This window comes from Cervus elaphus, chromosome 1 (genome assembly GCF_910594005.1).
Source record: "Cervus elaphus chromosome 1, mCerEla1.1, whole genome shotgun sequence".
In the NCBI taxonomy this organism is placed as follows: Eukaryota; Metazoa; Chordata; class Mammalia; order Artiodactyla; family Cervidae; genus Cervus; species Cervus elaphus.
The window spans coordinates 32085099-32103228 of NC_057815.1; the positions used below are offsets into that span (position 1 = coordinate 32085099).

Sequence of the window (18130 nt, forward strand, 5' to 3'; positions counted from 1 at the left end):
ATCTCTGGTTCTGCTGCCTTTTCTAAATCCAGCTTTTACATCAGCAAGTTCTCAGTTCACATACTGCTCAAGTCTAGTGTGAAGGATTTTAAACATAACCTTGCTAGCATGTGAAATGAGTGCAATTCTATGGTAGTTTGAACATTCTTTGGCATTGCCCTTCTTTGGGATTGGAATGAAAACTGACCTTTTCTAGTCCGATGGCCACTTTTGACTTTTCCAAGTTTGCTGACATATTGTGTGTAGCACTTTAACAGCATCATCTTTTAGGATTTGAAATAGCTCAGCTGGAATTCCATCACTTCCACTAGCCATGCTCTTAGTAATGCTTCCTAAGGCCCACTTAACTTCACACCCCAGGATGTCTGGCTCTAGGTGAGTGACCACACCACTGGGGTCATCTGACTCATTAAGACTTTTTCTGTATAGCTCTTCTGTGTGTTCCTGACAGCTGTACTTAATCTCTATTGCTTCTGTTAGGTCCTTACCATATTTTGTCCTTTATTGTGCCCATCTTTGAATGAAATGTTCCCGTGATGTCTTCAATTTTCTTGAACAGATTTCTAGTCCTTCCCATTCTATTGTTTTCCTCCATTTCTTTTGCCTTGTACACTGAAGGCTTTCTTCTCTCTCTTTGCTATTCTCTGTAATACTGCATGCAGTTGGGTGTATCTTTCACTTTCTTCATTGTCTTCCACTTCTTTTTTCACAGCTATTTGTAAAGCCTCCTCAACAACCACTCTGCCTTCTTGCATTTCTTTTTCTTTGGGATGGTTTTGGTCACCACCTCCTGCATAATGTTATGAACCTCTGTCTATAGTTCTTCAGGATGTCTGTCTCCCAGATCTAATTCCTTAATGTATTTGTCACCTCCACTGTATATTCATAAGGAATTTGATTTAGGTCATACCTGAATGGCTTAGTGGTTTCCCCCACTTTCAATTTAAGCCTGAATTTTGCTATAAGGAGCTGATGATCTCAGCCAGTCAGCTCCTGGTCTTGTTTCTGCTGACTGTATAGAGCTTCTCCATTTCTGGCTACAAAGAATATTATTATCTGATTTCGGTATTGACCATCTGGAGATGTCCAGGTGTAGAGTTTTCTCTTGTGCTCTTGGGAGACAGTGTTTGCTATGACCAGTGTGTTCTCTTGACAAAACTATTATCCTTTGCCCTGCTTCATTTTGTACTCAAAGGCCAAACTTGCTGTTACTCTAGGTATCTCTTAACTTCCTACTTTTTCACTCCAATCCACTATGATGAAAATGATATCTTTTTTTGGTGTTAGTTCTAGGAGGTCTTATAAATCTTCATAGAACCAGTCAACTTCAGCATCTTTGGCATCAGTGGTTGGGGTATAGACTTGGATAACTGTGATATTAAATGGTTTGCCTTGGAAACGAACCAAGATCATTCTGTTATTTTTGAAAATGCACCCAAGCACTGCACTTTGGACTTTTTTGTTGACTTTGAGGGCTAATCCATTTCTCCAAGGGATTCTTGCCCACAGTTATAGATAAAACGGTCATTTGAATTAAATTTGCCCATTCCCATCCATTTTAGTTCACTGATTCCTAAGATGTCAATGCTCACTTTTGTCATTTCCCACTTGACCACATCCAATTTTTTTTGATTTACGGACGTAACATTCCAGGTTCCTATGCAATATTGTTTTTTACAGCATTGGACTTTACATTCACCACCAGGCACATCTATAACTGAGCACTGTTCCTGCTCTGGCCCAGCCTCTTCACTCTTTCTGGAGTTATTAGTAATTGCCCTCCATTCTTCCCTAGTAAGATACTGGACACCTTCCAAAATGGGGAGCTCATCTTCTCTTTTTGCCCTTTTATACTGTTCATGTGGTTCTTGTGTTAATAATATAATACTGAGAGGTTTGCCATCCCTGCCCCCACCCCGCCAGTGGACCACAGTCCACAGTTTTGTACTTACAGTCTATCCCAAAGCAATTCTACGGCAGTTTTTTTGTGTCACATCATGTGGCTTGCTGGATCTGTTTCCTGAGCAGGGATTGGACCCCTGCAGTGGTGTGGAGTCCTAAACACTGGGCTGATAGGGAATTCCCTCTACTGCAGTCTTACAGAAATACTACATTTTACACAAACACACACACACACACTATATATATATAAATTGTATACATATGAATAGTTATAAACTCAGGAATATCTTAAGTTGCAAAGTTTGGGAAGGTCACTTACTTTTTCTACTACAAATGCATTTGGATCCTGCAAATTTCGTACTGTTGAATGAGGCCCAGACTTCCTTTGAGATTCACTGAAACACATTTTAAAAGCTTATCTTTTAACTAGTATGAATAATCCAATGATCATTACATATAAAGACAAACCTTAATCATGCTGGAAAAGATATTTTCTCTATTTGTGGTAGGAACAAAGGGCAGTAGAGTTGAAAAGCATCAATAGTCTTGAATTGAGAAATGAATTTGAGACCTAGCTTTATTACTTATTAACTATATGGTCTCTACCAGGTACCCTCTGACCTACTTTATAATGGGATAAAATTAAAGCTTTACAGGGTTAATGAAAGAATTCAATAAACATAAAGTATATGTAAAGACTTTATAAAAAGGTCAAAGTTCTTATAAATGTTAGATATTGTTACAGTACTTTTATTATTTCATGTGGTTAAGTGAGAAATCTTGCCAAAGAGGCTGAGGTCAGCCTTGAATGAAAGACAACCAACAGTAAAAATTCCAACAAAAATACCCAGGGCATGGCAATTGAGAAAACAGCAAAAACATTTAAACTGTTATCTCTCTTTTCTGAAATATTCTTCAAACAAAGACACCTGGGCTAAATAGGACAGAAAAAATACTTCTCAGAGAATGTCTGAGAAGATTTTTAATTATCAGTTTAGGAGTTTAAATATGTGTTTATACACCCTAAAGTATGCTGATAAAAAATGATTATTTCCAAAAATCTGAGTTAACATCAATTTTAATATGTTTTTCTATACTACTACAGAAAAAACACTTATAATGAAACACATTTCTAGATTATTGATTTCTGAAACAATCTGATTTCAGGGAGGTTATAAAGAAAAAAAAAAAGGCTTTGAAACAGCTGTAATAGCAGAGTCCCAAGTACTTATGCACTTCCGTTCCTTTATTCACACTGTGAGCACCCTTGTATCACGTCTTTTCAGAAGGCATTACCTTTTGCGTCTACCAGGGGACAGTAAACTGGCATGGCTTCTCCTTTCCTGAGGACCAGTATTATTAGTCAAAGCCTCTCCAGCTGTATTTCAAGAGAACAAAACAGTAAGTCAAGGAAACAGAATAGTTTTTTAAAACTTGAATTAACGGAATAAAAATAGCACTACATAGTGATTATTTCAAATTCAGTTGGTATATATTGAGTGCCTACTATGTGCAAGGCACTACAGAAGATACTGCGTGTGTTAGTTGCTCAGTTGTGTCCAGCTCTTTGCAACCCATGGACTGTAGCCTGCCAGGCTCCTCTGTCCATGGAATTCTCCAGGCAAGAATCCTGGAGTGGGTTGCCATTACCTTCTCCAACAAAAGATATTAAGATACATAAAATATAGTCCCCATGACTTAAAGGTTTTACAATAAAATACAAAGTAGAGTATATAGAATAGTTTCAACAAAAAATATCATGGCAGAACAAATGAACTGTAAGACGTATAAACTAAATATACTGGGTAAGTGTTTTTACCCAGAGGTGTTGAAGAGATTGGAGAAAAGATGGAAATAAGGGAGAATGCAATGATTGTCAATACATTTTACCTGCACAAAGAGAAAAAAGACTGGTCTAAGAATGGAGAGAGGTGACACCTCAGTTCTAATCCCAGCTCTGTTATTAACTAGCCTTTTGCTCCTAAATATCATGTGTTTTTAATATTATCAAGTATGTAACAAACAAGAAGTACTAGATGACCTCTAAGTTTATCCTTAGTTCTAAGATTCAGCCAGGAATACACAGGATTTTCAACATGTAGAGATGGAGGTTAATCAGAAAAACATTCCTCATTTCAGTAGGACAGATTATTATGACCAAAGAGTTGAACAAAGTGTTCAAATATAATGTGCATTCCTTTTAAAAGCAAATAAGAGTTTTTTTTTTTCAATTAATGCAGATAAGTGAGAACTAGAAGAGAGTTCAAGGCTGGACGTCAGTACAGATAAAAGAATCCCAGATTAACATGTCTCACAGATTTAATAATATGTTTATTTAATGGCAAATTGAACGAGTGAGCACACACATATTACCTAAATTCACCCACTTCTAGCCTCTTGTCTACTTTCTGCTATACTTTATACCATGAATTGGAGAAGGACATGGCAACTCACTTCAGTACTCTTGCCTGGAAAATCCCATGGACAGAGAAGCCTGGTAGGCTGCAGTCCATGGGGTCGCTAAGAGTCGGACATGACTGAGCGCCTTCCCTTTCACTTTTCACTTTTATGCATTGGAGAAGGAAATGGCAGCCCACTCCAGTGTTCTTGCCTGGAGAATCCCAGGGACGGAGAAGCCTGGTAGGCTGCCATCTATGGGGTCGCACAGAGTTGGACACGACTGAAGTGACTTAGCAGCAGCAGCATACCATGAATATAAAGATATTATCATATCATCTCATTCACACAATTTAATTAAAACAAAATTCAAAAGCACAAAATGTAAACTTACTGGTCATAGTGTCTTGTGACTGTGAATGGTTGACCACTACAAAATCTGACCTCAAAGGAGCTGATATTTGGCCAGTTGGCCTAATAACTTGCGTAGCTGTCAAAGGAGAATTGGTAAATTGTCCTAAAAGATACGGTAAAGGCTCTGAACTGACAGGAGCTGCTTGAGATGCAAGCCTTCTCTGCCGTTTGATTTCTGCAATCCCATTTCTTGTTCGGGCTGAAACACAGGAGCATTTAAAAAATTAACTCAATGTCAGAGTAGTTTGGAAATTTTAAGATGTCTATACAATATATGTTCTACTACATATTTAACAGTGAACTTAAAAAACAGCCCCTAGAATTATCACCTATTTATGTGATAATTTCACTAGAGAAACTAAAATTGAGTACACCGAAATTTTTAAAATCCAAGAATACATTTCTTTTGTAATAATTAAAACTGGTAACATCTCCACAATCAGGAAACAAATTTATGGAATGAGAATTAAAAGGTGTGAATACATGAGAGCCAATGAGAAAAATAAGATATATTTAAAATGCAGTTTTACAATAAATGAAAATATTTCCTAATATGATAATGGTACTTAGAAAAGCAGTAGTTTAAACAAAATGTAAATGCAGCTCACATGTATTGTTAACAGAAACGCTCATCGGACGTTAAATTTGAGTTTAAAGTAATTCTGAACATTATTTACAGTTTAAAGTTGAATACCAACCTCTCTGATTGGCAGCAAACCCTGGGGAACTTTGCATGCTCCTAATAAACAAAAGTAGTGACATTAAAAAATTTCTGTTGCCAAGATACATTCTGATTTAGTTACAGTCAGACCTGAAGTAAATTATGAGTTAAAAGGCAAGAAATCTGTCTCAGATAAAAAGATAAGCACTTTTTTTCTGGGTAACCAAATATTATCTGCTTTAGGAAAAAAACAGTGGCATATAAGAATGCAAACATGCATAATTTTAATAATAAAGTTTCTATCCAATGCAATAAGCAAGAGCTTTGAAATCCCACTAAGAATACAATTTGCCTTGAATTTAGGAACTCAATATATTTAAGAAAGCTATATATAATATTACAATTATATACAATTGATATACAACTATCAATTATCTTTTATAACTATAGAAATGCCTTCCCAGAGAAATTCTGATTTTACATATATCTGCATACATAAATACTTCAGAATCCAAGTTGATTTCAAAAGAGATCCTGCTTTCATCAAATTTATGACTATGACATTGTTTCACCAAACTTCTAGAGAAGGAACAATGCAAACAGGTAAGAAAATTCACAATATCAACTGACTCTCCTTTTCCCATGAACTGGTTACCCATGTATTTTGTCAACAATCAGATACTGTGCCACTGTCCTCGGAAATCTGTCAAATTAGTCTCTGCCAACAAGAGCCACAAAACTTACTGAATCAAATAAGCATTTTTAACAGCACACAAACTAACCTTGGAGAACATCTGGCTAGGAGGTTTCTTTTTTTATGTAATACCTTGTCAATAAAGCGTTGCAGTAACTTATAAATATCCCATAGGTGTTAAGTTGTGAATGTCTTTGAAGATTGTTTGCAAGGGAATGAAAGAGGAAAGGGAAGTCAGGAAAGGGGAATAAAAGTAAGACTACCAAATAAAATGTAGTACAGAGTCACACAAAAAGCATTTGGAGCCATTCTAGCAGTTTAAGCTGAGGAAGGAAACGAGGCCCCTGCTGAAGTGAGGTATTTACTTGTAGCTCTGGGAGAAAGTGTAAGAAAGGGACGGTTTTCATACTAGACTCAAGTTGAATAAGATATGTTATAAAATTGATACCTATTCTAAAGATAGTGAGACTAGCATTCCAAGGCCATGACATAGTAAAATTCTAAAAAAAGAAGATTCCAGAAGTGTTATTATTCGGGTTTGTTCCTTTATAAGGGAAGAACAAAGGAGGCATGGATCACACATATCAATTTTCTGCAGGTATGATGAAGATGCAACTGTATGAGGGAAGTCACATGGGGCCTGAGTTAGTAGATTTGTATCCACCAAGACTGGGACTAGATTTGTATTCAGCCAGAGATATGCCTCTAAACTGTTATGGGAACCTGGGAATATCATTAATTTCCTCACTTCTAAATATTTTGTTAAAGTACACAATTTATTTAAAATTATCTAATCAAAGACAAATATCAATAACCTCTAGCATAATTTCAAAATTAGATCAGTGTTAAATAAATGCACAGTGTGGGTCATAAGATTTAAAGTGAAGTTATTCTTAATTGTGCTTGCATTCCAAAATTATTATGCACATTCTGATAAGCTGATTGGATAAGCCTTTTATTACCTGATCTGAGAAAGTGTATGGTCTAACTTCTTCCACAGAGATGACATAATTGCTGGGACATCATTTGATGTTTCTAAATCATAAGAGGAAATGTTTCATAAAAAATCCATCATTTAATTTGAACAGACACAGAAAATCAATAAAGAAAACTTTTCTCTCAGCTGCTGACATTATGTTGGGAACTGAGAAATAAGCCTATTTTGTAAAGACCTGTAAAGCTATCATGATGTTGCTTTTTTTGCTCAAGTCACTGAGAATCAGATACAATATGAGGGAAAAGGAAACTTGTGAAAACTATGAAGTTTTTTTTAGATCAATCATCTTGTATTTTCTTTGAATTAAAAGACAAACTATTTTAAATCTTTGTTCTACTTATGCGATATTTGAAAGTCAAAATAATTTGATTTATAAATTTATACAAACTCATGTAAATATGGAAATTAGTTTTCTATATCCAATGTTTTCAGGTCCAAATCACTGTGATTTCTCAGCATCTCCTTAGTTACTCTAATTAGAATTACAGATAAAATTCTGGAGGACTAATTAGTCTTTTCAGGATGTGTTCTAAAGCCATACTGATAGGAAATTCAAGGTATTTATATTCTTTACTACATACTTCTAAAAAGCTCAAATAAGAGAAAGTTACCAACATAAAAGTGGGATATAAACCTTTGTACTGCAATAACATATTGTTTCTGAGGTCATTTACACTCTAAATACTCCTGTAAGATAGTTAAGATAGTCTGGGAAAAGAAAACCTTGGTAGAATGACCAAATAACCTACTGAAGAGAAAGAAATGAAATTCACACTTTGAAATTCTAGGCTTATTACTTTTTACCGTTTCTAGTTTTGTGATCTTAGAAAAGTTATCTGGCTTCTCTAATCCTTAGTTTTCTGACACTTAAGGTCTAGTGAGCTTCCCTGGTGGTCCAGTGGTTAAGCATCTACCGTGCAATGCAGGGACCTTGGGGAGGATCCCTGCAGGGGGAACTAAGATCCCACATGCTGTGGAGCAACTAAGCCTATGCACGTCAACTACTGAGCCTGCAGGCTCTGGAGGCCCTGCACCACGACTAGGGAACTCCAGAGTCCACGCGCCACAAGCGGAGAGTTCCGTGTATTGCAGCAAAGACCCCTTCTGCTGCAACGAAGGCTTGATGCAGTCAAGTAATGAATAAATTAATAGATCGAAACAATCAATACCTCTCATTGGATTATTTTAAGGACTGAAATAAAACCTCTGAAAGCACCCAGCACAATGCTGCAATAAACAGTACTCAATAAATGTGAAGCTTACATTGTAAAATGTTATCATTTGTACTAATTAATTCTTTACTGCTGAACCTTTTCTTAATATGTTGCAAACTACGGAAATAACGAATATGAGAGAATAAATTTAACTTTCCTCTTCAAGACACTAATTTAGGAAAGTGTTATATTTATCACTCAATATAAACAGATTTTAATTGGCTATCTCCCAGTGAATTTTTACAATTATTTCAAAATTTAAAAAATCACTAATTAAAACAATTATAAATGCTGTACAAAACTGACAAAAAAAAAAAAAATCCCTGAACCTGAATTCTTACCTTTTGCTTTCATAGCTACATATTCATTCAAAATTGTTGTCAAATTTTTTCCAAATAAAGACTGAAAAGAAAAAGATCAAGCATTACCAAAACCATATAATACTACCAATAATTTCCCACTGTGAAATATTTCACCATAAAAGTTACTAAAAGATATAGATTAAAAATTAGTCGATAAAGAAATGGTAAAGAGTAGGTCATCAAAGGACTTCCTCGGTGGCTTAGATGGTAAAGAACCTGCCTGCAATGTGGGAGACCTGCGTTTGATTCCTGGGTTCGGAAGAACCCCTGGAGAAGGAAATGGCAACCCACTCCAGTGTTGTTACCTGGAGAATCCCCATGGACAGAGGAGCCTGGAGGACTACAGTCCACAGCGTTGCAAAGAGACACAACTGAGTAACTAAGCAAAGCACAGGTCATCAAAAATGAAAACAGTCACTCCTCAGGGACTGAATCTTCTCTGGGTAAAGAACCTTGTCTATGTGAATAAGATATTGTGACTATGTTTCTTTAGCTGCTGCTGCTGCTGCCAAGTCGCTTCAGTGTCTGACTGTGCGACCCCATAGACGGCAGCCCACCAGGCTCCCCCGTCCCTGGGATTCTCCAGGCAAGAACACTGGAGTGGGTTGCCATTTCCTTCTCCAATGCATGAAAGTGAAAAGTGAAAGTGAAGTCACTCAGTCATGTCAGACTCTTAGCGACCCCATGGACTGCAGCCTACCAGGCTCTGCCATCCATGGGATTTTCCAGGCAAGAGTACTGGAGTGGGTTGCCATTGCCTTCTCCGATGTTTCTTTAGCTAAGACAGTACGATAGCAGGAATGCAGTTTTCAGTTTGGGAGGTAGGGATCCAGTCACACAAATAAGGACCTACTCCTTCCTGCCCTTTTAATGCCAAATGCCATCTGCCAAAGAACAAAGCAAAACAACTGAGTGTAAGAGATATCCTTTCCAAGGATCAGTACCTTTTCTATTTTCACTTCTATCATCTCATAAAGTCACCCCACCCCCCCCCCCACTTTTATATCAATAATAAGGGGCAGGTTTTAATTGACTCAAGTTTGAGGTCATATAAGAAGAGGGAAGAGCAAGGATTTTTTAGAACAGTTTTGGATTGAGGTTCTACATTTACTGTATGTGTGAAAATTACCCAGATATTCTAAGGCTTACTTTCATATATAAAAACAGACACATGACTTTTTAATACAATTTTTTTTTGTGGTGAAGACTGAGGATATACGTAACATATCTAAGACAATGTCTAACACATAGTAGCTAATTATTTTTCTTTCCTCTACTGAACTTTCATTGCAGATTCCTATTTTATTCTTCTGTATTATTAAAAAATTATTTTATATTGGAATATAGTTGATTAACAATGTTGTGCTAGTTTCAGATGTAAAATGATTCAGTTAAACATATACATGTAACTAACTATTCTTTTACAAATTCTTTTCCCATTTAGGTTATTAAAGAATATTGAACCAGAGTTTCCTTTGCTATATAGTTCCTTGTTGATAATCTATTTTAACTATAGCAATGTGCACATGTCAACCCAAAAGTCCCAATCTATCCCTCCTCCCCACCTTCCCCCTTGGTAACCATAAATTTGTTCTCTAAGACTGTGAGTCTGTTTCTGTTTTATAAGTTCACTTGTATCATTTTCTTTAGTTTCCACATATTAAGTGATATCATATACCTGTTTTTCTAACTTACTTCACTTAGCATGGTAATCTTCAGGTCCATCCACAATGCTGCAAATGCCATTATTTCATTCATTTTAATGGCTGAATAATATTCCATAGTATATATGTACATTTTATTTACCCATCCATGTGTTGATGAACATTTAAGTTGCTTCTATGTCTTGACTATTGCAAACAGTGCTTTGCAAAACATGTGATGCACCTATCCTTTTGAACCAGGTTTTTCTCCAGATATATGGTCAGGAGTGAGTTTGCTGGATGGTAGCTTTATTTTTAGCTTTTTTAAGCTCTGTTTTTTAGTTTTTCTCCACAGTTGCTGTACCAATTTATATCCCCATCAACACTATAGGTGGGTTCCCTTTTCTTCATACCTTTTCCAGCATTTGCTTGTAGATTTTTTGATGATGGCTAGTTTGAGGTGATATCTCATTGTAGTATTGACCTGCATTTTGTGATAATTAGCAACGTTGAGCATGTTTTCATGTGCCTCTTAGCCATCTTGCATGTCTTCTTTGGACAAATGTCTGTTTAGATCTTCTGCCCATGTTTAGATTTAGCTGTATTATTTATTGACTGCATGAACTATTTGTAAATTCTGGAGGTTAATCTGTTATCAGTTGCATCGTTTTCAAATATTTTCTTCCATTCTGGGGTTGCCTTTTCATTTTGCTTATGGTTTCCTTTGCTATGCAAAAAGCTTTTGAGTTTAAGTAGGTCTCATTTTTTAAATGATTGTTTTATTTCCATTACTCTAGGAGATGGATCCAAAACAGAATTGCTGCAACTTATGTCAAAGAGTGTTTTGCCAATGTTATCCTCTGGGAGTTTTATAGTATCTGGTGTTACATTTAGGTCTTTAATCCAGTTTATTTTTGTATATGGTGTCAGACACTGTCTAATTTCAACCCTTTACATGTAGCTGTCCAGTTTTCCCAGCACATTTATTGAAGAGATTCTCTTTTCTCCATTGTATGCTCTTGCCTCCTGTGTCATAGATTAATTGACCATTAATTGACCACAGGGTTTATTTCTGGGCTTTCAATCCCGTTCCATTGAGTTATATTTCCGTTTCTGTGCCAGTACCATACTCTTTTGCTGACTCTAGATGTGTAACAGAGTCAGGAAGCCTGATTTCTCCAGCTCTGTTTTCCTTTCTCAAGACTGCTAAGCTGTATTCAGGGTCTTTTGTGTCTCCATAAAATTTAAAAAATTTTTGTTCCAGTTCTGTGAAAATGCTATTGGTGGGACTTCCTTGGTGGTCCAGTGGTTAAGACTCCACACTTTCAATACAGGGGATATGGGTTTGATACCTAAATTTCGGAAGTAAGATCCCATATGTCCCAGAGAGAAAAAAAAAAGCCACTGGTAATCTGATAGGGACTGCATTGAATCTACACATTATATTGGGTAGCACAGTCATTTTGACAATACTCGTTCCTCCAATCCAAGAACGTGGCATATCTTTCCATCTGTTTGTGTCCTCTCTTTCTTTCATCAGCAGCTTATTGCTTTCAGAGTACAGGTCTTTTGCCTTTGTAGGTAGGTTTACTCCCAGGTATTTTATTATTTTTTTTGATGCAATGGTAAATGGGATTGTTTCTTTTTCTGATCTTTCATTATTAGTATATAGAAATGCAACAGATTTCTGTGTATTAATTTTGTACCCTGCACCTTTACCAAATTCACTGATGAGCTCTAGTAGTTTTCTGGTAGCATCTTTAATATTTTCTATGTACAGGATCATGCCATCTGCAAACAGTGATGATTTTACTTCTTTTCCAATTTAGATTCATTTCTTCTCTGACTGCTGTGCATAGACCTTCCAAAACAATGTTCAATAAAAGTGGTGAGTGAACATCCTTGTCTTTTTCTTGATATTAGAGAAAATGCTTCCAGTTTTTCACCATTGAGTATGTTAGCTGTGGGTTTATTGTATATGCCTTTATTAGGTTGAGATAGGTTCTCTCTATGCCTGCTTTTTGGAGAGTTTTCGTCATAATAAATGGGTGTTGAATTTCGTCAAAAGCTTTTTCTATATCTATTGAGATGATCATATAGTCTTTAATTCTTCAACTTTGCTGACATGGTGTTATCACACTGATTGATTTGTGGATACTGAAAAATCTTTACATTCCTGGGATAAATCCCACTTGACCATGGTGTATGATCCTTTTACTGTATTGCTGGATTTGGTTTGTTAGCATTTTGTTGAGAATTTTTGCATCTGTGTTCATCAATGATATCGGTGTGTAATTTTTCCTTTTTGCGGTATCCTTATCTGGTTTTGGTATCTGGGTCATGGTAGCCTCACAGAATGAGTATGAGAATGTTCCTTCCTCTGTGATTTTCCTGGAATAGTTTCAGAAGGTTAGGTATTAACTCTTCTCTGCGTGTTTGATAGAATTTGGCTGTGAAGCCACCTTGTCCTGGACCTTTGTGTTTTAGTCAGTTTCAATTTCAGTTCTTGTGACTGGTCTGTTCATATTTTCCATTTCCTCCTGGTTTCAGTCTTAGGAGATTGTACCTTTCTGAGGATTTTCCCCTTTCTTTTAGGTTGTCCACTTTATCTGCATATAGTTGGTTGCAGTACAGTAGCTTCTGTTATTTAAAGTCTGAGAAGTTAAGGGATTGCCTAATACTAACCTAGACATTATAACTTGCTTTTAGTGCTAAAAAATAACTGAATGAATGCTACATAATGAATTATGTCCTCATAAACTCATACAGGGCTTCTCTGGTGGCTCAGAGGGTAAAGGATCTGCCTGCAATGGGAGACCCTGGTTTCATCCCCAGGTTAGAAAGATCCTCTGGAGAAGGGCATGGCAACCCACTCCAGTATTCTTGCCTGGAAAATTTCATGGACAGAGGAGCCTGGTGGGCTACAGACCATGGGACTACAAAGAGTCGGACATGACTGAGCGACTAACACACACAAACTCATGTGAGGTCACAGCAAGGAGGAGGTTGTCTTAAGCCAGAAAGACAGCCTTCACTAGGAACTGAAATAGGAGCACTTCATCTTGGTCTTCCCAGCCTCCAGAACCATGAGAAGTAAAGATCTGGGTGGCAGATTTGCTGGTAGTTACTAGGGTATCACTGCAGCTAGGCCCCTACAGCACATAGTGCTACACAAACACACACACAGGCTACTCCACATTATTTCTGAGTACATCTGTACATATATTAAGATAAACATTAATTTGTACTGATATGTCTGACTGTATAATATAACACCACAGGTCTCATGATATTTTCTGTTTTCTTTCTCACAGAGTGAGAAGCCTGGCCCCCACTATCTGTATTAACTTACTTGTTAACATCGCCTACTTAGAAGAACTGAGAAGAATTTTAAGATTCATTCATGGTATTACGTGAGTCAGCAGTGCTGCTTTTTACTGCTTAGTAAGAAGAACATACCAGTTTATTTACTCACTTGTTGAAAGACATCTTGGTTATTTTCAGTTTTTGACACCACAGATAAACAGTATGTTTTTGTGTGAATATAAGTTTTCCAATTCACTTGGATAAATATCTGGGTGTATGAATGCTAGGTCACATGGGACTCGGTTGTTTAACTTTAAAAACAACAGCCAAGCTGTTGGGCAAAGCAGGTGTATGATTTTGCAGCAATTTTAAAATTATTTTTTATACTAGCCCTTCTAACATGTATGTATCGGTATCTGCTTGGGGTAGTAATGGTCATTTTCCTAACAGCTTTTTATAGAGCAAAAATTTTTATAAAGCTGAATTTATCAAATTTTTATTTTACAGTCAGTACTTTTGCTATCATGTCTAAAAATTCATTACCAAAACCAAGACTGCACAAATTTTGTTCTATGTTTTTTTCTGGAAGTCTTATAGTTTTATGTTTTACATTTTTGATCTATCATCCAGACTGGTTAATTTTTTATGAGGTATGTGTAAAGGTTGTTTTTTTTTTTTCTTTTTTAAATCTGGTTGTCTAATTGTCCTATCACCATTTGTTGTTAAGATTATCCTTTTTCCAGTGAATTATCTGAACTTTTGTCAAAAATCACATTTGAAGTTTGTATTTTGTTTCACTGATCCAATGCCTAACCATTTCCTAATGCCATTCAATCTTGATTACTATTGCTGGTTAGTTAAGTCTTAAGATCAAGCAATGTGAGTCCTTGAACATATCCTTTTTAAGAACTGTCTGGCTTGTTTTTCCACAATACTACTTAAGTGGTACCCGTGCTCCTCCTCCAGGGGACCAGCACTGCTCATCAGCAAGCCAGCGACGGTACTGGCTGGGCCGCAGGCCCCTGCCCACCACCACACCCACAGCAGTTGCAACTCAACCACAGGGCAAGGTGCACACAGCCCACACAGTGGGTACCCTGGAGCACCTGGCTTTGGTGACAGGGGAATTGTACTACTGAGCCCACAAGACACCTTCTATATTAGGCCACTCTTTCAAGACCAGGAAACACAGTTTATACACCTAATAATAGAAACAAATACAGAAAGTTAGGCAAAATGAAGAGACAAAGAAGTACCTTTCAAAGAGACAAAACCTCAGAAAATGAACTAATTAACAAAACAGAGATTATCAATTCACCAGATAGAGAGTTTAACATAATAGTCAAAAAGATGCTCTCTGAACTCTGGAGAAGAATGGATGAACTCAAGGGAGAACTTCAACAAAGAGAAAATATAAGAACCAATAAAGACTGAAGATCACAGTAACTGGAGTGAAAAGAACATTACAGAGAATCGACAGACTAGAGAATGCCAAAGAATGGATCAGCAACCTGGAAGACAAAGTAGTGAAAATCACCCAATTAAAAATGAAAAGACTGAAGAAAATGAGGGTAGTTTAAAGGATTTCTGGGAAAACATCATGCACACTAATATTCTCATAACAGGGTTTCCAGAAGCAGAAGAGAGGAAGAAAAGAAAACCTATTTAAAGACAAAATGGCTGAATACTTGCCTAACTTATCAAAGGAAAAGCCATTCAAATACAGAAAGCATATACTCCCATACAAAATGAAATGAAAGAGACCCACACCAAGACACAGTATAATTGTCAAAAGTTAAACAGAGAATTTTAAAAGAATCAAGACAAAAACAACTCGTGACATACGAAGATGATCAGAGGATACTTCAGCAGAAAATTCATATGCCAGTTAAAGGAGAGATACGGTTTCCCAGACGTTCAAAAACCAAAGGAGTTCATCACCACTAAGCTGGCCTTAAGGAATGTTTAAAGGGACTTCCTTAAATGGAAAAGTAAAGGCCATAGCTAGAAATAAGAAAATTATTTAACAAAACAAAACAAAAACCTCACTGGTAAAGAAAAACACATATTAAAAGTAGTGGATCATCTACTATAAAGCTAGTACGAAGGTTATATGCTATCTACAAGACACTCAGTTTAAATCGAACGACACATACAGACTGAAAATGAAGAGATGGAAAAAGATATTCCAGGCAAATGGAAATGAAAAGACAGCTGGGACAGCAGTACTTTGATAAAGGAGACTGTAAAACAAAGACAAAGAAAGACATTACAAATAATAAAGGGAAATGTTATCTTTTATTTGGATGCTACTTAAAAAAATCAACTACTGGCAATTAACCAATTCAATATAAGCCAATCTGATACTGGAATAAAAGTTAATGTTAAAAATGTGATTAGGACTTGTTTGGTTTTTTGGAACAATTTTTTTTGTAGTTTGACAAATAATTATAAAGTATCTGGCAGGAAGGATAAATTATTTCTGGAATAAACCTTATTTTATGATGTGAATTCTAAAAAGTTTACTAATAGTTTTCCCTGAATACTCTCATTCTTTAAAAGTACTGTCATTAATTAAATGAAGAACCCAAGAGTATCAAGTCATAGGCAGTGAAGACCCAAAATTCCTGAAACTTTTGGGATTATATGTTATTTAATTTTTAAAAGCATCTAATGTTCACAAGAAAATTGAGAGGAATGTATAGAGATTCTCCTAAACCCCTGCTTCCACATATGCAATGCCTCCCCCATTATCAGCATCACTCTTAATGTGTTTTAAATTTCAGATTATGGACATAAACTGCATATTATGTAATAACTGTTGGAATTGGGGCAGTATCCCACAATATAATATTAACATTTCTACAACTAAATGGATAAACAGTTATACAGACCTAGATTTTTAAAAAGGGCTATGAATATCAGTTCAAATGAGGTCCTGCTGTCAAGAGCTGTTGATCTGTATGATTTACAAGATGTTATCATCAGTTTACCGATGATGAGTATGTTCCTGGCAGGTTATTTTGTAACTTAGGAGAATCACATCCTAATTGGTATCAAAATGAAAGCTGATTACATTAAGTCTCCTATGTGTGAATAAGTTCCATTCCAAGAGCATGTTCATAAGTCCCATTTGTTTGTAAGTCCAACAAAGTTAGCCTAGGTACCCAATTAACACAATTGGCTATATAGTACTGCATAGTGATAGGTTTATAATACTTTTCACATAAGTAGTACATAAACAACAAACAGAAAAAAAACAGTTGTGAGTTTACTTAAAAAAAAAAAAAATTTAACATTATAGTACAGTAGTACAACAGCGGGCATGGAGTCAAAAGGCAAGAAGAGAGTTACTGACTGGAGGAGGAAGTGGGGGTGAGAGACAGCAGAGCTGAAGCATCGTCAGCAACAGGGGGAGGGAAAGCTGCAATTTCACTCACACCTGACTTCGAAGGCACAGGTTCTGGCTCCTTGATGGACTGAATTTTATTTGCTCTCTTAAAAAAAATGGTCCAGTGGTATCTTGGCAGTAAGTGGACGCTTGCATCTTTGAAGGTTTGCGGTTTCAAGGTTTCTATGTAGAGGGGTTATTGTACCTCCTTTATGCAGACACAAGGACTTGTGCATCACACTGTTAGCCACCCCCCTTAAGCGAAAGTATTAGATATAGTTTTTCTGTTTATTCTTGAAAAAACTGTGTGAACAGCAAAAGGATGTACATGGTACCTTGCAGATCAGATATATTCAATAAACGGCCATTTCAAAACAAAAAAAAATTACTTCTTGGGATTTTAACTGTAATAAATGTAAAGATCAAAATGTTGAGAATGGACATCTTAATAGTACTGAGTTGCTCATTCCATGAACACAGTGTATTTTTCCTTTTGTTCAAGCCTTTGATTTCTTTCATACAAATTTTAGCATACAGAGTCTATGGATACTTTGTTAGCCTTATTACATAAGTATTTTACTTTTGTTTGTTGAGTGCTACTGTAAATTATATATTTTTAAAAATTGTTCATTGTAGGTATAAAGAAATATGGTGCACTTTTATACACTTTGTATCCTCTGACCTTGCTAAATCTCCAGCAATTTTATAGGCTTTTTTTTTTTTAGATTTCCTCTATAGATAATCATGTTGTTTGTGACAGCTGAAATGAACCTAAGGATCTATGTTTAAAATAAAATGACAAAACAAAAAACAAAAAAATAAAAATAAAATAAAATAATATGACAAAATACCATGTCAAATAATGTAGTTCTAGCATATATTCACCATGATCCACCAAACAATGCTCTATTGGTCTAGTGATGTTTAAAACACACGTGACAAGATATCAAAATATCTGTTTTATACTTTTCTGAAGTAAGCAACGATAGGAAAGCCAGATATAGGAAAGACTGGACTGCTATATAATGTCATAGATCACGTGGCTTAAGTAACAGACATTTATTTCTCATTGTTCTTTCTGAAGGCTGGAAAATCCAAGATCAAGTTGCCAGATGATCTGGTTCCTGGTAAGGACCAAATTCCTGGCCT

General features: G+C 36.1%; 1 protein-coding gene across 3 annotated transcripts in view; it reads right to left on the reverse strand.

Annotated features, from left to right (window-relative positions):
- LOC122691674 (protein NPAT) overlaps positions 1-18130 on the reverse strand; it is a 53501-nt gene that overhangs the window by 24011 nt on the left and 11360 nt on the right. Inside the window, exons 3-8 of one of the 3 annotated variants that reach the window (XM_043898373.1) lie at positions 8621-8681; positions 7031-7103; positions 5412-5452; positions 4694-4912; positions 3199-3280; positions 2222-2297 (exon numbers count right to left, since the gene is read on the reverse strand). In XM_043898373.1, the coding sequence (XP_043754308.1) occupies positions 2222-2297; positions 3199-3280; positions 4694-4912; positions 5412-5452; positions 7031-7103; positions 8621-8681 (552 nt within the window). The remainder of the gene's footprint in view (positions 1-2221; positions 2298-3198; positions 3281-4693; positions 4913-5411; positions 5453-7030; positions 7104-8620; positions 8682-18130) is intronic. The other 2 variants (XM_043898381.1, XM_043898389.1) reach the window with 2 other exon arrangements.